Source organism: Chionomys nivalis, chromosome 21 (assembly GCF_950005125.1).
Source record: "Chionomys nivalis chromosome 21, mChiNiv1.1, whole genome shotgun sequence".
Lineage (NCBI taxonomy): Eukaryota > Metazoa > Chordata > Mammalia > Rodentia > Cricetidae > Chionomys > Chionomys nivalis.
Window position 1 is genome coordinate 9,633,322 of NC_080106.1, and position 22,731 is coordinate 9,656,052.

General features: G+C 53.1%; 1 protein-coding gene across 1 annotated transcript in view; it reads right to left on the reverse strand.

Annotated features, from left to right (window-relative positions):
- Crispld2 (cysteine rich secretory protein LCCL domain containing 2) overlaps positions 1 to 22,268 on the reverse strand; it is a 54,742-nt gene extending 32,474 nt beyond the window's left edge. The window contains exons 1-6 of the mRNA XM_057754350.1: positions 22,159 to 22,268; positions 7,564 to 7,878; positions 5,182 to 5,300; positions 3,514 to 3,646; positions 3,057 to 3,172; positions 244 to 344 (exon numbers count right to left, since the gene is read on the reverse strand). Of these exons, the coding sequence (XP_057610333.1) occupies positions 244 to 344; positions 3,057 to 3,172; positions 3,514 to 3,646; positions 5,182 to 5,300; positions 7,564 to 7,803 (709 nt within the window). The 5' untranslated portion in view covers positions 7,804 to 7,878; positions 22,159 to 22,268. The remainder of the gene's footprint in view (positions 1 to 243; positions 345 to 3,056; positions 3,173 to 3,513; positions 3,647 to 5,181; positions 5,301 to 7,563; positions 7,879 to 22,158) is intronic.
- Positions 22,269 to 22,731: the final 463 nt, after the last annotated feature.

Below are 22,731 nucleotides of genomic sequence, written 5' to 3' on the forward strand. Positions count from 1 at the left end.
GGTCATACCCACTGTCCACTCGGGCCAGGCCAAGGAGCTACCTGGGGGAGGGGCATCTCAGGACAGTGGGGTCAGCAGGTGGCAGGGACCGAGTGCGGAGAGCAGAGGGGTGTGGACCTAAAGAGTGGCGGGAGTGGCTGCAGGGCTGGGTCTGAATCTGACTCCATTTCCATCTTAGCCATCACCACCTGCGGCTCCAAGGGTTGGAACCCACACCAGGGTTGGAGTCCCCGAGTCACCTACCTTGGTAGCATAGGTTGTTCCGGCAGCCACCTCCATAGGTGGGTGGGCACTCGGAGCAGGGACGACCATGCTTGTAGGGGGCCTCACCAATCCAGTTTCCCCTGGAGACAGACCAGAAACACCATGAGCCCCATCCTTTAGGCCCAGGGGCCCATTAGGGAACCTTAAACAGAGTCCCTGTTGTTGGGAGAAGAACACAGTCCTGGTACAGGAATGGCAGCTCTGTGGCCTCCCCCTCCAGTGCCAGTCAGCCAGGGGGCTCTGGGCACCATGATGAGACCCTGTCACTGAGTACCTGCTTAAGGAATGGTTCCCTGGGTGACATATGCAACCCCAAACCCATCTGAGCGACCTCAGACATTGTCCCCTACCCTGAGCCATGGCTCATTAATCATACAGTGGGTAGCCACCAGAACAGTCCTTGACCAAGGCTCTTGATAATGTCTATAAAGCAAAGCGGCCCATCAGGGTGGTCTGTGGTTGCTTTCGAGGGAGGCAGGGGCTCCTGTCAGAGCCACAGAGAGACCTCACAGGCTCCTCTGTGTACTCTGTGGTCCACTCCAATGGCCGAAGAGTGATGACATCACTGAGTCAGGGAGGGAAGTGGCCCACACTGGGGAGGGGTCTTGCCTCTTTCTCTGCCACTTTCTCAGTACACCCTCCTCTCTACAGATCCACAAAGACAGCTGCAACAACCTCTGGGCATTGGTGTCGACCCCACAGTTCTAACCCTGTAAGTATTTGTGCTGGGGACACAGTGGGGGACACTGAGATGAACCCCAGTAGGACATCAAGCAGGGACTGAAACACACTCCCTCACTGTTCATGGGAGAGCTCGATCTCCTCAGGAAACTGAGGCCCCACAGGGGTTTGTTCTGCTCCCCAAGACCAGTTCTCCACAGTACACTGATTCTGTTTCCTCAACCATAGGCCAGACCTCCAGGCTTTCAGGCCCATGAGGGCAAACACCAGAGTTCACAGAGGCTAGCTGGCCTCTCAGGCCAGGCAGCAGATATCCAGGCTCCAGAACCTCTGACCAGCTCGCAGACGGCACTTCCCTTCCACATGAGGCCCTAGAGGCAAGAGCCACGCTCGACTTGCACCATTCCCAGGTCATGGTCATTGTTCCCTCCCTGGTTCCATGATGGTGGCCTGACCAGCTCAAAGGCTGGGAGCACCTCTTGAAGGAAAAGGTCATTCTACAGCAGTCAAAGGTGACTGGCGAACAAGCTGACCAAGGGTGGGTCTGACAGGCAATGCCTCCCCAGTCACAATGAAGCCCAACCTACCCTGCAGCCACACTCCAACGTGGGCCTTTAGGAAAGTAATTAAAGTTAATTAAATCAGGAGAGTGGAGCTCTGCCCCAGTGGGACCAGTACCCTCATGAGAAGAGGCCCAAGGAGCATGCTCACTTTCTGCTGTCTCTCATGGCCACGTGGGCACATGGCAGGAAGATGGACGCCTACACGCCAAGTATAAATGCCTCCAGGCCTCCATTTCAGACGTCCCTCCCAAACAGACAGGGACGAACAAGTGTCTGCCATTAGGCCCTGGTGTGAGGTGGTCACTACAGGTCCAAGGCTGGTTAAGCAGAAGACCGTGACAATACGGTGCCTTTACCAGGAAAGAAGAGAGGAGAGTGTCTGGGGAGCTGGAGGTTTAATTTCTGTTAAAAATCTTTTTACATTTCTTTATTTATTTAGTGTGCATCTGTGTGTGCACGTGAGAGCTGGTTTTCTCCTTCTGCTTCGGGTCCTGGGGATCAAACTCAGGTTGTCACATCAGGCTTGGGGGCAAGCCTCCTTACCTGCTGGGCCATCCCACTGGCCCCAAGAGTTACGTTTCTGATCAGAGCTGCTGGCTTTTTTTAAACATATTTAATCCAAGCTATCCCTCGCTTTCTACCTTCAGCTGTGCTAGGGATTGCCTGAGGGACCAGAGCCTTCTGGGGTGTGGCTGTGCAGCTACTACCCCAACACCCCAAAGCCACGCGCCATGGTTTTCCCACTGTTTTTCCCCTCCCAAGCCCACAGCTCCTGACCCCCACCTCATTCCACCTCCTCTCACCACCTGCTTTATCCCTCTAGTAAGTAAGTATGCCAGAGAGCCTGCCACAGCGCCTGTGCCCGTGCCAGGATGGCGGCCAGCATCACTGTTCAAACCGCAGACTGCCAATGGGTAAGTGACCATGTGCTCTGCACAGATCTGTGCAGTGAGCTGTTGGGTGAGGGACACACTGTGGCAGGGATGCTCAGGCCCCTTCCGGAAGGAAGTCAAAGCTGATACAAACCAGCCAGTCTGTGGCTCCATTTCAGAGAAAACAGCACTACTCACCACCACCCGCCCCCCTGTTATCTTTTACTCTCTCTTGCCCGCCCTCCTCTCTCTCCACTCTCTCCCCTCCCCCAGCCAGACAACAGCTACTCTCGCTTGGACAAGTGGCCTTGGGAGATGACTCATAAAACCAGTTGGAGTAATTGTGGTCCCCCTTTTCTAATTCTGGCCAATGATGTTTTGTGGGGAAATGCCAAAGGAGACAAGCCATTCCTACATTCCTGCTATGTGAAGTAGGATCGTATGGGAGGGCAGAGTGCTGGAACTCTGCAGCCACCTTGGGGCCATGAGGACCTTAGACAGGGCCCAAGTCCTTGCTAACTCTCGGAGTCATTCCCTCACCTGGAAGCAGGGATTCCTAGACTCTTTGTTACCGAGATAACTAAAGCTTCACTCTTGAGACCAGCTGAGGCTAGTTCCCCCGCGACAAACAAATGCATCCCAACTGGCTTGTATAACACAGACAACACCGTCTTACTTGGGCGAATAATTGCAGACAAGATACACAGCGTTCTCCCAGATGTCTCCCCAGACATTTATCCTCCGACAGGTGTGTACAGCACAGCCAACCTTGTTGGTGGTGGCCCAGACCATCTGAAAAGACAGCACCGTGTTACAGCTCAGGGGCAGGGTGTCCCAGGGCAACTCTGATAGGCAGGGCGCCAGAGAAGAGCCATCCACTGGGGGAGTGCACTCTGCCTTTTCATAACACGCTATATGCACACAATGGTGGAAAACCTCAGCCATGTAAATTGCCATAGAAGTTTCCAGAGAATACTCCAATTTTCTCCTCCCGTGAACTCAGCCAGAACAGACAGCGGGACCCAACCAGTGTGCTCTGAGAAGCACCAAATTAGAGGAAAGACCTCAGGCAGTAAGCACTCCTGCATTTGCCTTAGCAGACACACTCCCCAGGTCTGGGGCACCCACATTACCTGTGTGTAGTGGGTGCACATGGCACCTGAGCAGCGCTCTGGGCACCACGGGTTACACTCATGGGGGTAGGGATAGGTGTAGTCCTTCACCTCGTCATACCAGGACTGCACGTGGAACCCAGGAGAGCGGTACCTATAGGGACGGAAGCAGTGGGTGGTCCATAGATTGGGACCCAGGCGCCCAACCCTGCAGCCCCTGCCTGAAACTACCCCATCTTGGGTGGCCTCCAAGCTGCCTACATGCGCAGGAAAGTTTTACCCATGTCACCTTAATTATATATTCATTTTCAAGCACAATGGGTGAAATACAAGACTTCAGACACACTGCAGCCAAGACCTCCTTGATTTAAGATACGAATGTGTGTAGGGCAAGCAAGGGGCTACAGGCAGGCCTGCCAGCTCAGCTACCCCAGAGGCTAAGGTCGGAAGATGTCAAATTCAAAGCCAGCCTAAGCTCCAGAGTGAGTTCACTGGACAATTCAGTGAGAACTTGACTCAAAAAGTGAGAAAAGGGGCGGGGTGTGGCTCAACCATAGTGATTACATGTGGGAGGCTCCAGAGAGAGGGAGAAACAAGGAGGGAGGGAAGACAGAAACAGGGTAGGTCAGGGCCAAGCAGGGGGGATTTGCAAGGAGACAGAGAGGAAGACAGTAGGCATGCGTTATAGGTTCACTTGAAGCCGAGGCAAAGGCCGGCAGACATTAAGTGAGAGGCGGAAGAGTGACATACAGCTAGGACACTGTGGGGAGGCCATTGATCTGCGGCCACTGCCCCAGGCTGGCCTTGAACTCAAGGTTCTCCTGCCTCCTCTTCCCGAGCACTGGGACTCTGGGTATGAGCCACCAGGCACTCACTGTTCTGTTTCGTTTCCATCAGGAAGAAAAAGAATAACTCGCCTATGAACCCACAGTCCCTTGGTCACCAGCAAGTGTAAACAGAGTGGTTTACAGAGAATGACCGTCGGTGACAGCGCTGCGGTCAGCCAAGCACTTTGAGGTCTTGTAACAATTACTGCCTGGGCCCAGCACCAGCAGCCGCGGTCAGCAAGTCCCCAGGACACAGCCTCCCACCCTGGTCAGCCCCTCGGAGGCACGTGCCATGAGGAGCTAGGGCAGAAGGGAGTCTGTACAGGAATACTGTACCCATGCCAGCATGTCTGAGGGGAAAAAAACCTACCCATCAGGGACGGGACAGTCTGTGCCTCTGATCCCATCACTGTCCCAGGGCCCCTGGGGGGATGACAGGAGGGCCTCAGAAGAGGACCATGGGGACAGAAAAGCTGTATGTGGGTCTGTGAGATGGGCAAGCCATTCTCGGTCAAGGAGACACCATGAATCTAGAGGGAAACGGGCTGATAGGAGGAAAGGGATACCATCCAGGGTGGGGCAGTCTGGGCGGCAGTTGGAATTTTGTTGCTGTCTGGCCAAGCAGTAGGCCGTAAACAAAGAGCTGAGCCTGTCAGAGCTACAGGTTGCCCCATTAAGTGGTTTGTGTGTTCATGATGCTGGGGGCAGAACCCAGAGCGTCGAACCTTCCAGGCAAGTACTCAACCACTCCACATTTTGACAAGACACAGAAACGCCAAGCCCTCTGTGCCGGTCACCCTGCAGCAGCCAGATCACTCTCAAGTGGGGGGATGCTGCAGCTTGGGGTGCTGGCTGCTCTTACCTGCCCCAGTGCACGGCCAGGTTCTGCCCGATGGACACCAAGAGGCTGGCGGGCCCGTGCTCCCACAGGCACTCCTGTGCCCACGCTGCCGCGGACCTCTCCAGCTCTTCATCCCAAGTCTGTAGGGGAGAGAGATAGCAGAGACGTCAGGAGAGAGAAGCAGAAAGCTCAGTCCATGGCTGTCAGAGTTCTGACTCTGCCTCTAACAGAGGCCTGTGAGCCCAGCTTCTCAACATGAGTGAGTGAGAAACTGAAGGGGGTGCCAAATGACAGCAATCAGACAGACACAGAGAGGGCAGGTGAGCGTCCTGGTCACCCTCGGGCCATCCTCAGGAGCTGAGAGCCCACGCGTACCCTCGGTGAGAGCCCTAGATGCATCCAAGTCTCTCCTTGCCTTCCTGCCATGGTCCTGGAGATTGCCTGCCTCATTTCATTTTACAGAAAAGAGAGCCAAGGCTGTGAGAAGCCAGGCTACTGGGTCACAGCCACACACCCAGCTACTCTAGAGCTAGGCTCTGGCTTTAGGTCTGTGGGACCCACTATGACTCTCCAGGAGCACCATGATATGTTGGGGGGAAAATCAGAAATCCAAGCACCATGCAACTCCTCAGAGGCACCCCACTTGTTTCCTTTCTAGGGAACAAGATGTGGGAGGTGGTGAGGTTTCGCCATTCTGTTCCCTCACACCCTTCCCTGCCGACAAGCTCACTCTTCCTAACCCCACTGACAACCACCTCAGCCTTTAGCTTCTGTTACTGCCTTGAGTCCCTCATCCCCCTTCTGGGTTCCCTCCACCTCCTTGTTACAATGTCACCTCTGGTCAGCAGTCACATGAGTACAAGGTCTTCCTCAGGGCAAGCACATATCATATGTGCAATAGTTAGCTAATCCTCAGGCACGCAGGACTGAAAGGTAGGGAAGAGAGCCCGGTCCCCCGATACTCTTGTGTTCACCGCACACCTGCTCTGAGCATCAGGTGTGGAGACAGGCAGCCTCACCATGGATGTCAAGGGCCAGATCCTTCCAGATCAGTTTCTCTGGGTCTAGCTTCCCATGTGCAGCTTGGGATTACTGCTTCCTGTTCCCCCAGGTTCCCACCAGGGTCCCTCGGGTCCCCATGCTCGCACCTCCAACCCAGTTCTCGATGGCACCTCTCGTGGAAGACACACTACCCCATCCACCTGCCCAGGGAGTGCTGCTGGGACATGGTCCCCCAGCAGGAGCTGTCTGTGCCTTGGCAAGGGGGTATGAGGATAGCCTGAAGCTACCATCGGCAACATAGCTTCTCTGAGCAATCTCTGGAACCCCATCCACGTGTGAGTAGTACCCAGGCACCCTGGTCAGTGCCTGGGAAACAGTGAGCTTTAATCTCTAAGTTTTAAAAGCTACCAAAGTAGAGGATCTAGGCCATTGGGCAACAAGAGACCCTGTGGGACATGACCAGCCTCTCCCCGTACCCATCCCCACGCTGATTCCGGAAAACCAGTCAAGGGGGACATTTCCACCTTGGAACTCAGGGTCAAGTGACCACTTCACCTGGCTACCCAAACATCTTGCAGCAAGAGCTCAGGAAGAAAGACCTCTGTGGCTTCTGTCATCCTTGGCAAAGACCAAGTATCCGTCAGAGCAGCTGAAGAAGGAGACAACCCAGGACCCAGGGTGCCCTTTTACGTTTGTACACCCCCAAAAAAGCACACAGCCACCCCACGTGCTGACATCTTGGAAGACTGCCCAGATTTCCCAAGGGAAAAGATGGGTGTTTGTACCATGTTCCCCAAAGGTAGCCTTGCTCAGGGCCCACATAGCTGGCCACTCATTCCAGACCTCAAGACCAGGAAGGACCCATTAGTACCAGAGTGGTCTCTAAAGGAAAGTCATTGGCTGCTGATGGAGGAGGTGGGACTGGGACCTGAGGGACAAGGACAGAAACAGGGCTGAAGAGGGAGAGAAGCCGGACCTTGACACCACTGAAGGAGAGAGAAATGAAACATCAGAACAGCACAGGTGAGGAGGGGTGTGGTTTCGTAGGTAGCGTGCTTGTAGCTGAGCTGGTCGGTAGAATGCTTGCTTAGCATGCACAAAACCCTGGGCTCCATCCCCAGCACTGCAGAAACTGGGCGTGCTGGTGGACACCTGCAACCCTAGCACTTGAGAGGTGGAGATCAAGTTCAAGGTCATCCTTGACTCACATTGAGTTTGGAGGCAGCCTAAGCTGTCAGAAAGAGAGTCACGCACACCAGTAACCCCAATACTTAAGAGGTTGGATGTGGACCAATCAGAAGTTGATTCATCCTCAATTACATAGTAAGTACATGAAACCTCTCAAGAAATCATAAGCTACCGCACCAGCCTTTGCCTGCCATCATCCCTGTGGGCACTCACCATATACTCCATGTTGGAGGCAGAGGGATATACCTGACCTCGCAGCTTGTTGTGCAGCATGAGGATCTCCTGGCGGTCGGACCAGGGGATGGCCCTGCGTGCCCGGGAGTGTGGCTCGGCCTGCTGGTACTTGCTCAGCAGCTTCTCCAGGCTCGTGGTGTTGGGGAGGAAAAAGGCCTGTGCTCCACACACCAGCAGAGCCAGCCCCATTGGGACCACAGTATTTAGAAGACAGTTCATGACCCCACGCTTGCAGCCACGCTAAGGGGACAGGGTAGCCTGGGCTCCTGAGGCAGGGCTGGGTACCAGAAAGTTCTGGAAAGAAAAGAGGAAATAGGAGAGAGCAAGTTAGAACTAAGTCACCTCTGCCCAACACCACCAAACCAGCATAGGAAGGGCTCCGTCCCTTTGGCCAAAGTCTCCCCTAGTCTTTGCTCACACAGAAACGCCTGGTATGTACCTGTCCCATGGGCTTGGGACTGTCAGGAGCAGGGTAAACAGAGGCGGGGAGGGGGTGGAAGGTGAACTAGAGTTCCTGAGAGAGCTGCTGCTGTCCCAGGAGGCAGGGCAGAGTCAGGGTGCCCTGACAAAGTCACAGTTCTCACCTCCCACCCTGGAAACTCTCCAGGGTCCCATCAGCTGCTCTCTAGTACACCAGAGTCAAGCCTGCCTGCCCAGCTCACCATAGGGGACCATGGAAGGCCCACTGGGTGCAATGGCCCAGCCACCAGGAATGTAGAACATTCAGAGGGCCCAAACCCTCTCAGGTCAATCACTACTATATAGGTGCATCTCCACCTGCACAGAGTCAGGTCAAAGTGACATGTCACTGCCTGTCCAGCCTGGTACCGTGGTAATACCCCACCTGTGTTGCCTTTGTGCTCGAGTAGTGTAAAGGGTAGGGCCCAGAGGCCCAAAGCATCGATTGCCATGTGACACTACTCTGCTCAACCAGATGAAAACCTAGGCCTAACTGAGGCATACACAATCAAAGTACAATCAGCAAGGGGAATGGTAAATAGACTGGTGACAAGGAAGGGAAAATGGGGTGGAGAATTACACAGCGGGTAAAAGGAGCCCGCTAGGGTTATGCTTTGGTCTTAATAAATACAGCATGGATCCGGGTGGTGGTGGCGCATGCCTTTAATCCCAGCACTCGGGAAGCAGAGGCAGGTGGATCTCTGTGAGTTTGAGGCCAGCCTGGCCAGCAGAGTGAATTCCAGAACATCCAGGACTGTTACACAGAGAAACCCTGTCTTGAAAAACCAAAATAAAATAAATAAAAAAGAGATCAGGACACAAACACAAACAGAGGGACAAACACGGAAGGACACAGAGAGATGGTGCCACCTGCAAGCCAAGGAGGACCCCAGGAGGAGCCAGCTTCACCCACAGCTCCATCTCTGCCTCCTGGCTTCAGGCACCATGACTGACATGTGAATTGTGAGACCAGGCCACAGCAGAGCAACTACACACCAGGCAATACAGAGGCAGGAAGAGGTGTGTCTCAGCTGTTGCTGGGCTGTAGCTGTAAGGAACAAGAGGGAGGGAGAAAGATAAGAGACCCCACGACCTTGGTGCTTGGTGTCAAAGCAGTAAGCCACAAGCATGGGACACAGGGACATGCCCAACATCCCAGTCTGAGGGGACCATTACCCATCCACTACCCAAACAGCTGCATCAAAACTAGAGTCAGGGTCAGATGTGGTAGCATATTCCTGCATTCTAAGGCTAAGGCCAGAGATCACGAGATCAAGGCCAGCCTGGAGTGTATTTTGAGTTCAAGACCAACCTACACTGCTTGACAAGATCTTGTATCAAAATAAAAAATTAAGAGGCTGGAGAAATGGCTCCGTAGTTAAGAGCACTTGCTGCCCATTCCTCGGTACTACATATGTATATCTACCTTTTCTACCATTTTCACCTGTGTGTGACATGTTCTTGTCATGGGGTGCACAGGGAGGTCAGATGGCAACTCGCTGTAGTCAGTGTGGGCCCCAGGAATCAAACACAGGTCATCAGGCTTGGAGGCAAGCACCATTACCCACTTATTAAGTCTTCGCACGGGCCCCAAAACCTTTTATGAAAGAGGCACACGTGCTGTCCTGGATCACCAGAACTGAGCAACGACGAGCTGATTTGGACAAGGAACCTTGGCAGCTTCTAGAAGGAGTCCTGCCCTTCTCTAGTTGCTGTGTGAGCCCCTGGCTGCCATGGCTCTCCATTACCCAGAGTTGTGGTCCTATGGTTCCCATTCTACAAAAGGGACAGAGCTTGAGTTAAGATGGTTGTCCAACATTGGACAGCCAGAGACGGGAGCTGGGGCTAGAGGGGTGGTCACCCTGTTTCATGACACTCTCCAGAAGGGCTCTTCTTTGAGTGGAAAATACCAATGTACCCACTCAGGGACACCCCAAAGCATAGCAGCAAGGCCTGGCTCTGGGGCTCTGGCATTCTATCCTGCCTCCTAGGAAGGATGCTGGGAGGCTGCGCACGTGGTTACTCTGTAGCCAAAGGCTCCTAATGTGTCACCCCAGGGAGATGGAGAAAGCCTCTGGGATACTCGCCCAGGGCATGCCCCTCCTTGGCAAACACACACACAGTACCATCTGTGCTGTGTCCCTGACATGCTGTGAGCTGCCCTCTCCAGCTGCAGCCGCATCCTCATTCCCTCGGCCTTTCAGCTGGACACAGTGGGGCACGGGGCCCCAGCTCCCCCAGCGTCTGGGATAAGGCTCACATTCCCGGTATCTTCTCTCTCACCTGCTTCTCCCTGGCCTCACCAAAGTCAATACCCTCACCTCTTTTCTTTTCTCTTCTTTCCTTTTCTGCATAGTGTGCATGGGTGCATGTATATGTCTCCACATGTTTGCATGCATGCCCACAGGTATCCACGCATGTGCAAAGGTTGATGTCAGAGGTCTTCCTCAATCCCTCTGCACCTTATCTGTTGAGGCAGAGGCTCTCGCTGCTTCATCTAGTCTGTGAAGCCAGCTTGCGCCTGGGATTCTGCCTCTGTCTCCTGTGTCCTGGTATTACAGTGGCTGCCACACCTGCCCCAATTTTACAGTGGTCCTAGTGACCACTGACGCTTGCACAGGGATCCATTTACACACTGAGCCATCCCTCTGACCCTCAACACCATATCTAGAGGAGCCTCCCCCTACCAACCTTCCGACACTCTATTGCTCACCAACTCGGACTGCCCCCTGGGGGCTGCAGGCCCACACAGCCAAGAGGATCTCTGCATGATCTCGCTCTCTTTTACTAGAGTTACAGAACTCAGACAACCCCAGGGAGCTAAAGCATCCAGTTCCCACAGTAACAAGGCAAGAGGGATACAGGAAGCTTAGACTGTGCTTTAGGATTCCAGGGCCAATGGTGAGACTCGGGTTGTGAAATCAACTCTGCCGGAATCCCTACATTCCTAGGGCTGGGCATGCATTGGGCCATGACTGCAGACGGAAGGTCTGCAGCCCCATTTTACAGCAGACAAAGCTAAGTCCTGTATGCATTAACAGGCTTGGGAGTCTGGGTGGCCAGTTGGAGGGGGAACCAGGGCTGGAAACCCAGCTACCTCAAGGCTTGAGGACAACACAGCTGCCGTCGTATTAGCCCTCCAGTGACCCCACCAGTCCCGGATGGCACTTGATTCCATTCAGACGGGTTTTGTTGAAAAGCCAGCAAAGCCCCTGGTCCAGAAATGAGGGGCCGATGGGGAAGATTGTTGCATCATGCGGCCCAGCTGCTCTGTGTTTGAGGAAGCCTGCCAAGAAGATGTCAGAGCTAAGACACCAGCTGCTGGCCCGGCCTCTGCACACGCTGTTCCTTCAGCCCAGCCCCTGACCCCAGCATGCCCGCTGCCAAGCCCGCCAGTGAACTTCTGCTCACCATGGGCTCCCCTTCCTGGAAAGCCTTGTGGGAATTAATCACTCCATAGACCTGTCAGCCTGCTCACCACCGAGTCCCAGAGCCTGTCTGACACATCTCTGCTCAATAAATATTTATGGAATGAACGGGGAGGGGCATGCCTCCTTCGTTCTGGATCAGAGGAGCCATATAAGGACTGTGGTCCACGGTGGACTCTGTTGGCTGCATCCTGGGCTTCCAGGAAAACAGAACCTGGGTTCAATCCCTGACGTTGCCCCCCACCAGCTGTGTGGCCTCAGACAAAGCATCCAGCTTCTCAGGATGCATCTACATATACAGGGAGGCTCTCTAAGTCCCACATCTTCGAGTGGAGTGATAGACATAATGAGTTAGCCCTAGTGGAAATACAATGCAACAGGCTTTCAAAGGCTTGAACTAGGGCTTGGGACTCAACTCAGCCAATAGGGTTCCTAGCCTCTTGGTTCCACCCCCAACTCAGGAGGTAGAGGCAGGAAGATCAGACGTTCAAGGCCGTCCTCGGCCACATAGTAAATTTGAGGCTAACCTAGGTTACATGAGACCCATTCTCAAACAAACAAACAAAAGAGGGCAGTTGGGACCAAGGGCTAAGAGGGGACAGGTCTCCCTGTAACTGTTATTTCAAAGTCTTACCTTTGCCTTAGCCAAACGGAGCCTTAAAGTCCTGTCAAACATCTCGTGCTTGAGAGAAAAGAAGCCCCAGCACTCTTGACTCAGGTATTAGCTCAGGATAGCCTTCAGCCTGAGCTACATGACTCTCTGGGGAAAAGGTCCCGGGACATCGGGCCAGAGGGTCAGTGTCACCGCCTGGCTGGGAACCACCCAGACAACTGTGCACAGATGTGAAGCTCAGCATCTGAGAGCCCCCTTCTCTGTCTGTCTGGGAGCTGGGTCCCCAGTACCGGGCCTGCACTTCGCACCTCTCCTGCTAGCTGCCCACAGCAAGCTTCTTACGTGTCAGACACTCAAGCGGACGGCCTGTTCTGTGACGCTCACCCATCCCTTTGGTGCACATGTGCCAGTGTGGCCAATTTCTAGCTCCTGATCCGCGTGATGTCACTGAAGACAGTGTCTGTAAGAAAAACCACCACAGTTGCCCACTGGCCATCCGCCAGCTCAGGGCACAGTGAGAGGCAGCCCAAACAGCCTGAGCCGTAAGACTCTGCTGCCTTTGGTTCAAATGTGCCTTCTTCAAGTCTGTGTGAATTAGCCTTCATGGAGGTTGTGTTATCTGATTCGCAAACTATCAGGAAATTGTCAGTTCTCAGGAACTGATGGGTCAGTCCTGGCACACCGAAGACTGGTGAATGCATGACCACAGTGATGACCTGGCCGAGGTGTGACAGGTGGGGATGCCCAGTGGTGCACGCTCCTTCATTTCTGGAATCTCATGTGTCATCATCGCCACAATGGACAGGGTCACTGATTTTACGAGCCCATTTCACAAAAGAGGAAGCTAAAGACAGTAACAGCTCAGGCACGGTCATAGGGAGGCCTGAGGGGCAGGGCCAGTTTACTCCTTATACTCCAGCCTCCCATTATCCGTCTCACCCAGGCAGCGACTCTGTCCCACTGCCCCACATGGATGCGATGCCTCAGCCCAGAGCCCTGAGTGGACAGCCACTGAGCCCATGCGGCAGGGCTTCCCCGGCTCTGCTCCTCCTCAAATCTAACAAAGAGAGAGCTTCCATCTGAGGAGGAAGCCAAGGACGGATCAGAGTCATACCCACAAACCACCCAGAAATCCCGGGAATGAAGTGTGGCTGGGAGGAGGGACACTCAGCCCCACTTCCAAGCAGTGATCCCAGGGCTAAGCCGAGAACATCCCGTTACAGATGCCTGGGTGAGCAGCAGACAGCAGGCTGTGGTGTCTCCCCCTCCTCACTGGATCCTGTGTGCTTTTTGACAGGATCGAGGTCAGACTCAAGGGAGATGACAGGCTGGCTCCGGCCCTGCTGGCCACCCCCCACACCACCCGAGCTCTCCACACCCAGGTGCCGGCCAGCAGTGTGCACTGCCTCACAGCATACTGTCCTCTGTGCCCCCAGAAAGAACACAGTCCTTAGAGGATTCGTGGAACAAATCTGGATGCTTAATAGACACAAGATGCTAAGCCAACTTGATGGAGAGTCTATGTGGCGCTGGGAAACAAGCTCAAGGCCTCTCTCACGGTTGTCAGGCAAACTACCATGGAGCTACATCCCTGGCCTTCTCTTCACGTCTCATTTTGAACCAGGCTCCCAATAAGACATCTAGGCTGGCCTTGAACTTGTAATCCTCCTACCTCAGTCTGCCCAGTAATTGGGATTCAAGGCCTAAAACATTATTCTGGACTAATTCTGGACATAAATAAGACTTAGCCAACAAATGTTTGAACTATTTTGCTCTGAAGCCAAGCATGATCAATGCAGGTCAAGATAATGTTTTTTTTAAAAGCCAAATTAAGCGCCCAGATAATAGATTAGGGTATTCTTAAAATAATAACGCATGCGTAACTCCTAGGTCTGACTTCCTTCTGCTGATGTGTGACAGTCTCCCTGACAACAACACTTCATATCAAACTCTGGATGAAGAGAAAGAGCCCTCCATCTCCAAGAAAAAGGAAGTGACTGGTGCCAGAGTCATGAGCAGTGCCGGAAACATGTCTGAGTCAGGCCTGGATTCAAATCCTACCCTCCCAGAGGGCCTTTTCCACAACTCTATTCCTTAGGAATACAGCTATACTGGGCCAGGATGAGTGCAAAGGCCCCACGAATCAATGTCTGTCTGATCAGTGCCCACTGTATCTCTTTCTGTGCTCCTTCTTGGTGAATTTGAATCCCAGATGGACTTTGTTCTGAAAGACAGGCAGGCTACAACCTGGACTAGCCACACAGCCCCTAGGACTGCAATGCCCCTAGGAAGGCAGAACAACTTCAGCAGGGCAGAGCAAGGACCAGAACATGTAGTCTCCTCTGTAGGGCTCCCCAGGAAGGGAGGTAACATGCAGCCAACACTGGTACCAGGATCTAGGCTGGAAAAGGCCCTGAAGAGGTAGGGTGGTGGCCCCTGTCTTTGGGGTGGAGGAAGGATGAAGGCGTGGAGGCGGTGCTACCTGCATGGACCAAAGTCAAACACAGAAAAGAAGTGAGGTTATAGGCAGCCAGGGCCAGGCAGCCAGGAGCTTCGAAGGCCACTGTGAGGAGTCCTGCTTCTGCCTAATGCAGAGAGGAGCCTCTGCAGGAAGTAAGTGCTGGCTGAGGTCTGGCTTAACTTTGGAAGCCTGTCTGTGTGCAGCAGACCAGCAATGCCTCACCTTTGCGTGTGGCACAAAGCCAGCCAGACTCTGAGGATTAAGCACACACAGTTCCTTCATGTGAAGTTCAAACCTGGCCTGCACCATTAGAAGTCTGGATATGGTTACCCTGGGGGTGGGGTGACAGGAGGGCCCTGAGAGACCTCTGTATAGGCTGGCTGGACTCTGTGGCCTCATCTGGGAGGAGATTTACCTGACAGCAGATGAGTAATGGCCCATCGTCCCTTAGATGTTGAGCTTCAATGAAAGCCGGGTTTGTTTAAGTTTGCTCAGACTGTTTGAAAGACGAATTACAAGAGGCATGAATGACCACTCGAAAACCTCACCAGCACACAGGGGAGAAGCGCACCCACCCTAGCCTGGGCCCTCAAGGGTCTTTAGGCTGGGACTGGCCCTGACAGCCCTGAAAAGTAAACGGAGAGGAAGGAGTCCAGATAAGGGCCCGCCAGGCAGCACAGAACCTCACCCAGACAGGGCTGGGTTCATCTCCTAGCTGGCAGGGCACTTTGTCCCACATTGCCAAGGCCCTGATGAAAATATCTCTTGCTGCTCGCCAGGCTGCCAAGGTCCTGGAAATAAATAGCATGTTCAGCCGTGGAGGACCGCCAGGATGTGTGGGGAAGCTGTGTGCGTGTGTGTGGTGACGATGCTACTCGTTGCAGATAGGCCTAGTATGTGTGTGCACGCGCGTGTGTGTTGTGTGTGTGTGTGAGTGTGCGTGTGTGGATGCTCTTCAGGAGTCATACACCTTATTTGTTTATTTACATTTTTGAAACGCAGTTTCCCACTGGCCTGCGACTTGCAGATTCACCTAGGCTAACTGGCCAGCAAGCCACAGTGCTAGGATTGCAGGCACACGCCACCACACTCAGCGTTGTTGAACTCGGGTTCTTGGGCTTGTGCAGCAAGCACTTTGCTGACTTAGCCATCTCCACAGTCCTGCAGCCGGAGCAGCACTTGGCTGGTGCAAGGCTGACTTCAGAGCAGGTAAGTAGATGCACCCAGCAAGGTCCCTGGCACACAGAGCCACTATGCATGCTCTGGAAGGATGCCAAGATCCTTGTGACACTTGCTGGGGTTCCAGAGCATCTGGAATCAGCCCTGCACATGGAGCGCCACCATGCGGGGCGTGCTTCCCAAGAAAGGTTTAGGTTTTGGCTTACTGGTTGCTACTAAAGCAGGCCTCCCACATGCTGCAATGCTAAGGGAACCCCAGCCCCAAACACCCTTCTTCTTGGTTTGGGGTCACGAGAAGGTTTCAATAACCAAGCTCCTCCAGAGGCAGGAGGATTAGCAGATTCAAAGCCAGCCTGGGCTACATAGCAGTACCTGTTTCAAAGGCAAGAACAGACAAGACAGATGTCAACTGCACTCCCTGGTTCAAGTCTGGGGTGGGACCTGGTCACCTATGTTTCTATTGAGGTCACAAGGGTTGCTACTGGTCTGGGGACTCCACTGAGGGAATCGCTCTTCTAGAGAGCCTGGCTGTCTCCTCCTTCCCCACCTTTGGTTTTGTTCTATTATTTGTTTGCTTCAGAAGGATCTTCACATAGCCCAGGCTAGCCTCAAACTCATTATGTAGTTAAGGATGATGTTGAATTCATGATCCTCCTGCCTTCATGTCTAGCACTAAGATTAAAGGTGTGTTCCACCATGTCCTGTTTATGGAGTACAGGGAATGGAATCCGGGGCTCCATACATTCTAGGCAAATGCTCTCCCAACTGAGTCATTGCATCCGCAGTCCACCTTACCCCACCTTAACCCATCATTTCCCAGACTCCAACACTTCCAGAGTTTGGCTGATCCCTCTACCACCTGCCCAATCCTAGAACATACTTTGAGTGTTTGAAGAGATTTATATTTTCAAGTCATTTCCTATTCCCTGCCACTCAGGAAGACTGATGAATTTTGTTTGCTAGGGGATAAAATCAGACCAGAGCAAACCATACAGTGGCCACTGCCCAGCTGGGCACAGCACAGGCCAGAGGTGTAGAGGGCTTGCCCTTAGTTGGCAAAGGAAATCAGGGCATGGCGCGGTGCACAGATGACTCTACCTGATGCTTTTACACTTTCCCCCGTAAGTACAGGGCTCCAGAAAACCCCATATTCCCAGAGTCTTTGGGGTACCCTTACTGTAGCAACACAACTTATTCTAGACCCCAGGCAAAGGTCTCTATTTCCTTAATGACTTGCTCCTAGGTAGTGGCTGCTTAGTGGTACAACCCATGTCGGCAAGATAGACCCTGAGCTACCCTCATTTGAGCTGATCCTTCACCCTGGCCATCCCCAACCCAGGTCTGTGGACCTATACGGAGCTCAGCCTAGCGTGGTCAGCGGCTCCTCTCAGCCCACCCCCTTTCCCTGCAGCTGAAACATGATCTCTTTGGCCTGGTGTCCCAGGCCCACTCCATGAAGGGTCAGAAGACACAGGCTTAATGCCAGCCCCACTCCTCAAGAGCAAGTGCGATTTGTCCTGCCTGAAAGAATTTTGGGACAGGGTTAGCTCTGGGACCTCTGGCCTACAAGCAAAATGGAACCATGGCTGCCTTTTCTTCTGGAATGTTGCCATTCAGCATCCAAACATGAGACATTCTAGAAATTGGATTGAAAATGCGGGCTTTTTTTTTTTTTATGATGGTCCAAAAGTTGCAAAATCCCTCATTAGGCCTCCCCTGCTCCCAATTTTGTGGGTTTTTCCTAAGCTGACGCAGCACTAGAAGCCAAGCAACCTTCCTTCTGGCTGGATCATCATGTCCCCATGGCCTGGAAAGGGGGGTGTCTGCCCGAAAATACCACAGTTGCAATCTGGGGGTGGGAAACAGAGCAGAGCTCCCCCAGGGCAATGTCTCAGACAAGGCTCTCAGTGGGTTGCTGTGACTCAGGCCAAGACGTCAGCCCTGCCACAGAACTCTAGGCCACAGTGTCTGCCTGTACCCACCACGGAAGAGCTCACTGCCATCTGGGTGAGAGAGCCAAACTGATGGTGCTTCCTCACAGAGGATGAAGGAGTCAGCTTTCTCACCATTAGACATCCAATGGGCACGTGACCTGCTGTCTCCTCTGCACACACATCTGCAGAACCTTGTGCATAGTGTTCCCAGAATACTAAGCAGGGCATTTGCAGAAGTACGAAAAGAAAAATACGCTCGACAGAGGATGGGATATACAATCCAGAGGTAGAGCAGGTGCCTACCTAGATCCCTCAGTGAGGGGCTGGGAAGTAGCTCACTAGCAGAACACTGGTCTTGCATGCCTTTTTCCAACCCCAGCACAAAAATGAGTTATAGTGATGGCACGCCTATAATACAAGCGATAAGAGGGTTGACTAGCCTGGGCTACATTGTGAGTTCTAGACCAGCCAGGCCTACACAGTGAGACCCATCTCAAAACCAAAAAGAAAGAAAATGCTATAGCAAAACCATCACTTTGCACACTGAAAAAAAAATAGCAGTAAAATCAGGTATGTTGGTACATGGCTTTAATCTCAGCACTTGGGAGGCAGAGAGAGGTGATCTCTGAGTTCAAGGCCAACCTGGTCTATAGAGCACATTTCAGGTCGTCCAAGGCTGCATTGTAAATCATTGTCTCAAAAAAAAATGCAGTAAATATATTCACATATATGCTACCAAATGGATGGATCTTGACAATGTCCAGGCACAAACACTAGGTGGCTGCAGGATTCTACCTGTGAGAAATGTCCAGAATAAGAGAAGGTCCAAAGACACCAAGCAGCGATAAGTGCTGGAGGAGAAGCCTGAGGCACAACTGCTCGTGGACACAGGATGTTGAGAATGTTCTGGAATCAGATTGTTGCACTGGCCATACAACACTACCAATACGCTAAATGCCCTCAGCTGTGTACTTTAAGATGGTAATGTTTGGAGGGCTGGAGAGATGGCTCGGCAGTTAAGAAAGAGCACTTGCTGCTCTTGCAGAGGACCCGAGTTCGGTTCCCAGCACCCTCATTGCAGGATCACAACCATCTGTAACACCAGTTCTACGGATCTGATGCTGCTCTGCCCTCCTTGAGCAATACTATCATGGGCACAAACCCACATGCAGACAATACATACACATAAAAATAACTAAATAACTATTTTTTTAAAAGTAGGACATTCTGAGTCGGGTGGTGGTGGTGCACGCCTTTAACCCCAGCACTTGGGAGGCAGAGGCAGGCGGATCTTCATGAGTTCGAGGCCAGCCTGGTCTACAGAATGAGTTCCAGGACAGGCTCCAAAGCTACAGATGAAACCCTGACTCGAAAAACAAAACAAAAAAAAGGGGAAAAAAAGTGGTCCATTCTGGGGCAGTGAAATGACTCCATGGGAAAAGGTGTTTGTGCCAAGTCTGAAAACCTAAATTCAATCACATGCTTGGATCTACAAAGATAAAAGGAAAGATGGAGTCCTGCAAGTTGTCCTCTGACTTCTGCACATGCACCCTAGCATGTACATACCTACATACATGCACACACACTCAATAAACAAATACCATTTTTAAATTAAAAAAATAAAAATGACAGATTTTATGTGTATGTGTATTTTATACTCTTTCAAGAAAACAGAACAAGGCTGGTTCAGAAAAGCCTGGACTGCCGGACGGTGGTGGCGCACGCCTTTAATCCCAGCACTTGGGAGGCAGAGGCAGGTGGATCTCTGTGAGTTCGAGACCAGCCTGGTCTACAAGAGCTAGTTCCAGGACAGGCTTCAAAATCACAGAGAAACCCTGTCTCAGGAAAAAATAAATAAATAAATAAAGCCTGGACTCAGTTCCTAGTCATGTGACGGTCCTTGCCTGCTCTGGGGCAGGGTGCTCTATTGGGGACATCGCTGGGTGTGCTAACTCTCCATTCAGTGAAATGATGGCGCCAGGCTGCACTGCAGTCTCCCTTCCTGAAAAACCACCGAGCCATCAGCCCTCTTGACTGACACGGGCTCTGCACATCTGGGACTCATCAAATGCAGTGAGTTAAAAAAAAAAAAATTAAGCTTCCAGTTCCCAGAGTAGCAGACACAGAGGCACCTCCCCTATGCACAAATTACACTGGTGACAGAGAAGAGCCTCGCGCCAGCTCCCACAAGGCCATGGTCAGCACCAGGGTTGTGCCCGTAGACATTTCCAGTGTCGTCCACGCAAGACGGGTGCCATGTGGGAGCTTCGAAGGTCCCCACGCTCTCCTCTGTCCACCTAGGTCCTCCCCCTGCTCCTGCAGACCGACTCCGCCCTTCTGCAGCAGAGCAGCCAGGATCTGGGAGCATCGCTGACCCAGGTCACCAGGCAAGGCTTTCAGTGTGCTGGCCACACCCTGGGGAAGAGCCCTGTCGGTACAGCCCCTTCGTTCCCTACTCCCACCCCATCTCCCCAACCTGGGGCCAAGTGCTTGGAGATGCTAAAAGCACCCTTATGGCAGAGTGAGAGGAGCAGCGACAGTCATGTTTGTGCCTGGCAAAGCAACTTCCTCTGAACCCGCGAGTGAGGGGAGCCCAGCTAGAGGCGAAGCACTCGCCAGGCTTAGCTGTTTTGTGTTCTGCACATGCATGCGCTTTAAGCAGCAGGGAATGGGGCATGCCCACTCGCAGGGCAGGCTGAGATATATTGCTCGAGGAAACCCTGGACATAGTGGGTCACAAGATGTTCCAGAGAAGTGCCAGGTGCCAGCCTTATGGTAACTGTCATTGCTGGTCCCTCTAAGAATCAGCGCCTCCCTCTGTGTCTCTCCTCTCTTGTCTGGCTGTTTTTCCTGGACCCTTTAAATAAAGTCCCCTGTGAAGGTCAGGTTAAGGAGCAGAGACAGCAAAGGACAAAGAACTGTCTTTTAAAAAGCAGGACCTAAGTCAAGATCTCCTGAGTAAATTGGGAGCAGGGAAAAAGGGAGGGGAGTGGAGAAAAATATATTGCTCAATAAAAACAATTAAAAAAAAAAAAGGCAGGACCTATAAGTCGTGAGTGTTCACATCTAGACCCAGGTCTACCAAGCCACACTGCACCTCCAGCCGGGAAGCAGGACTCTGAGCTAGCACTGACCCAGGTCCTCAGGCGCAGACCCCAGCACAAGCAATATAGCCCCACCCACACCTGCTATTCCTCCTGGGGTGGGAGGTGGTGGAGATGGTGGCAGAAGCAGGATGTCAGATACGTGCTACACAAGACTCTGGCACAACCCTCGGTCTATGTGGGGCAGAGAATATGGTCCAGACTTGTTCTATATGGTTGTCGGACTCCAGACCTGATCTGTGGAGTGTGGGATCATCTGGAAAAGGGGCTCACCCTACTTGACCAGGGCAAAGAGTCCAGGACCAACAGTGAACACCCGGAACCCAGTCTTGGCTCCAGGAGACCCAGGCATCCAGACAGCCTCTCTCGCAGTCTTAGTCACCCTAGCAACCCACCTTTCCCTGGAAAGATGGCCAGTTCAAACTGGACTGCAGAAGCAGGCATCTGGCGCCCTGCGCCGAGTCTGCACACACCCCATAAGGAGCTGGCCTTGGCCTTGGCTTTCCTCATATGGGGCAGCCAACCTCCTAAGTTCCTGGGGCCAAGGCTCCTGACAGGAGGAGTTATTCAAGGTGCCCACTCTAGCAAAAAAAAAAAAAAAAAAAAAAAAAAAAAAAGGTCTGGAATATGTTCCCTAAAATATTCTCTAGAATAACTGTAATCCCAACACATTGGCGAAACGGAGACAGGAGGATTAACTTGATTTGGAGGCCAGACTGCGCTATACCTGGACACAACTATGTGAAGCTTTGGAAGCAGTCAGAAGTGGGTTCCAGTCCCGTCCTGCTGGTACAGCTCACTTTACCGCTCTGACCCTCTGTACTTTTAACTGAAACGGGGAGGAGATCTCCTCACTGCAAGCCCGTTGCCAATGAAACTGGAAAGGGGCGTGGCTCTGTAACTTGGGACAAAAGGAACTCGCCCCTGTGATCACCTGGACCCTATTCACACAGGGTGAAACACCCCTCTAACGCAACCATGCCTCTAACACAACCATGCCATCAGCGTTCCAGCTATCGACGCCCACTGACAACACACTACCCCTCCCCAAATGATGGCAAACAGCACTGGGAGGGCAAAAGAGCGCGTGCCTCCGGTGGAGCGCGGAGCTGCCTGCAGTCAGAGTGGGGTCCCGGCTCTTCAGTTTCCTGTTAGTCCCTGCCAAAAGGCTTCGTAACTGAGCTTCCGTTCCTTCACCCGAACAGGCAGAGTGCCGCGGCACGCAGCCCTGAAGCACCGCATCTGCCCTAGTCAGGGAAAAAGCGTCGCAAAAGACAGAAAGAGGGTACATCGCCGCTGAGGCAGGGGAATGGCTGAGAGTTCGAAGACAGCCTGGGCTCGCGGAGAGACTTGTTCTCATACAAACAAAAGAGCAGCGGGACCGAGTCCCTCTCACCTGAGCAGAACTCTGGTCTCAACCTGGGCGGAGCTGGGCGTGCAGATTGCGGCGCTGGGACCCTGCTGGTGCTGGGCGCTGCGAGTGGGTCCCGCACTAGGCGCGCCGCCCCTAGTAGCTGTTTGGAGCTCCTTGGGCCACGCCCCCCAAGCCCACAGGCAACGCTGATTGGGTTGCGCCGTGCCGGCCCCGCCCCGCCCTGCTGCCTTCGGGCGGGAGGAGGCGCTGAGGACCACAGTGCTCAAGGAGAGCGCGGCCCCCAGCCGTGACCATAAAAGTCGTTTTCATTGAGTGCTTACTGTGCGCAGCGGACTGGACACGTGGCCCAAGGACCCCCCCGACTCTGCCACTCAAGTAGAGGACAGGACAGACCACCGAGAGGCATGTGCAGAGCCAGCGTGTGCGGATTTATACGCCACTGCAGGTTCCCAGGTTAAGAAATGGAAACACAGGATCTCCAGGTTCCCAGCAATACAGGGAACAGGCAGCATCCCACTTCGTGTGGAGAGGATGCCTGCCTCCTCGGGAACCCCCCAGCAGATTCCAACGAGCTTAGTACCGTGTGCCTCAGGG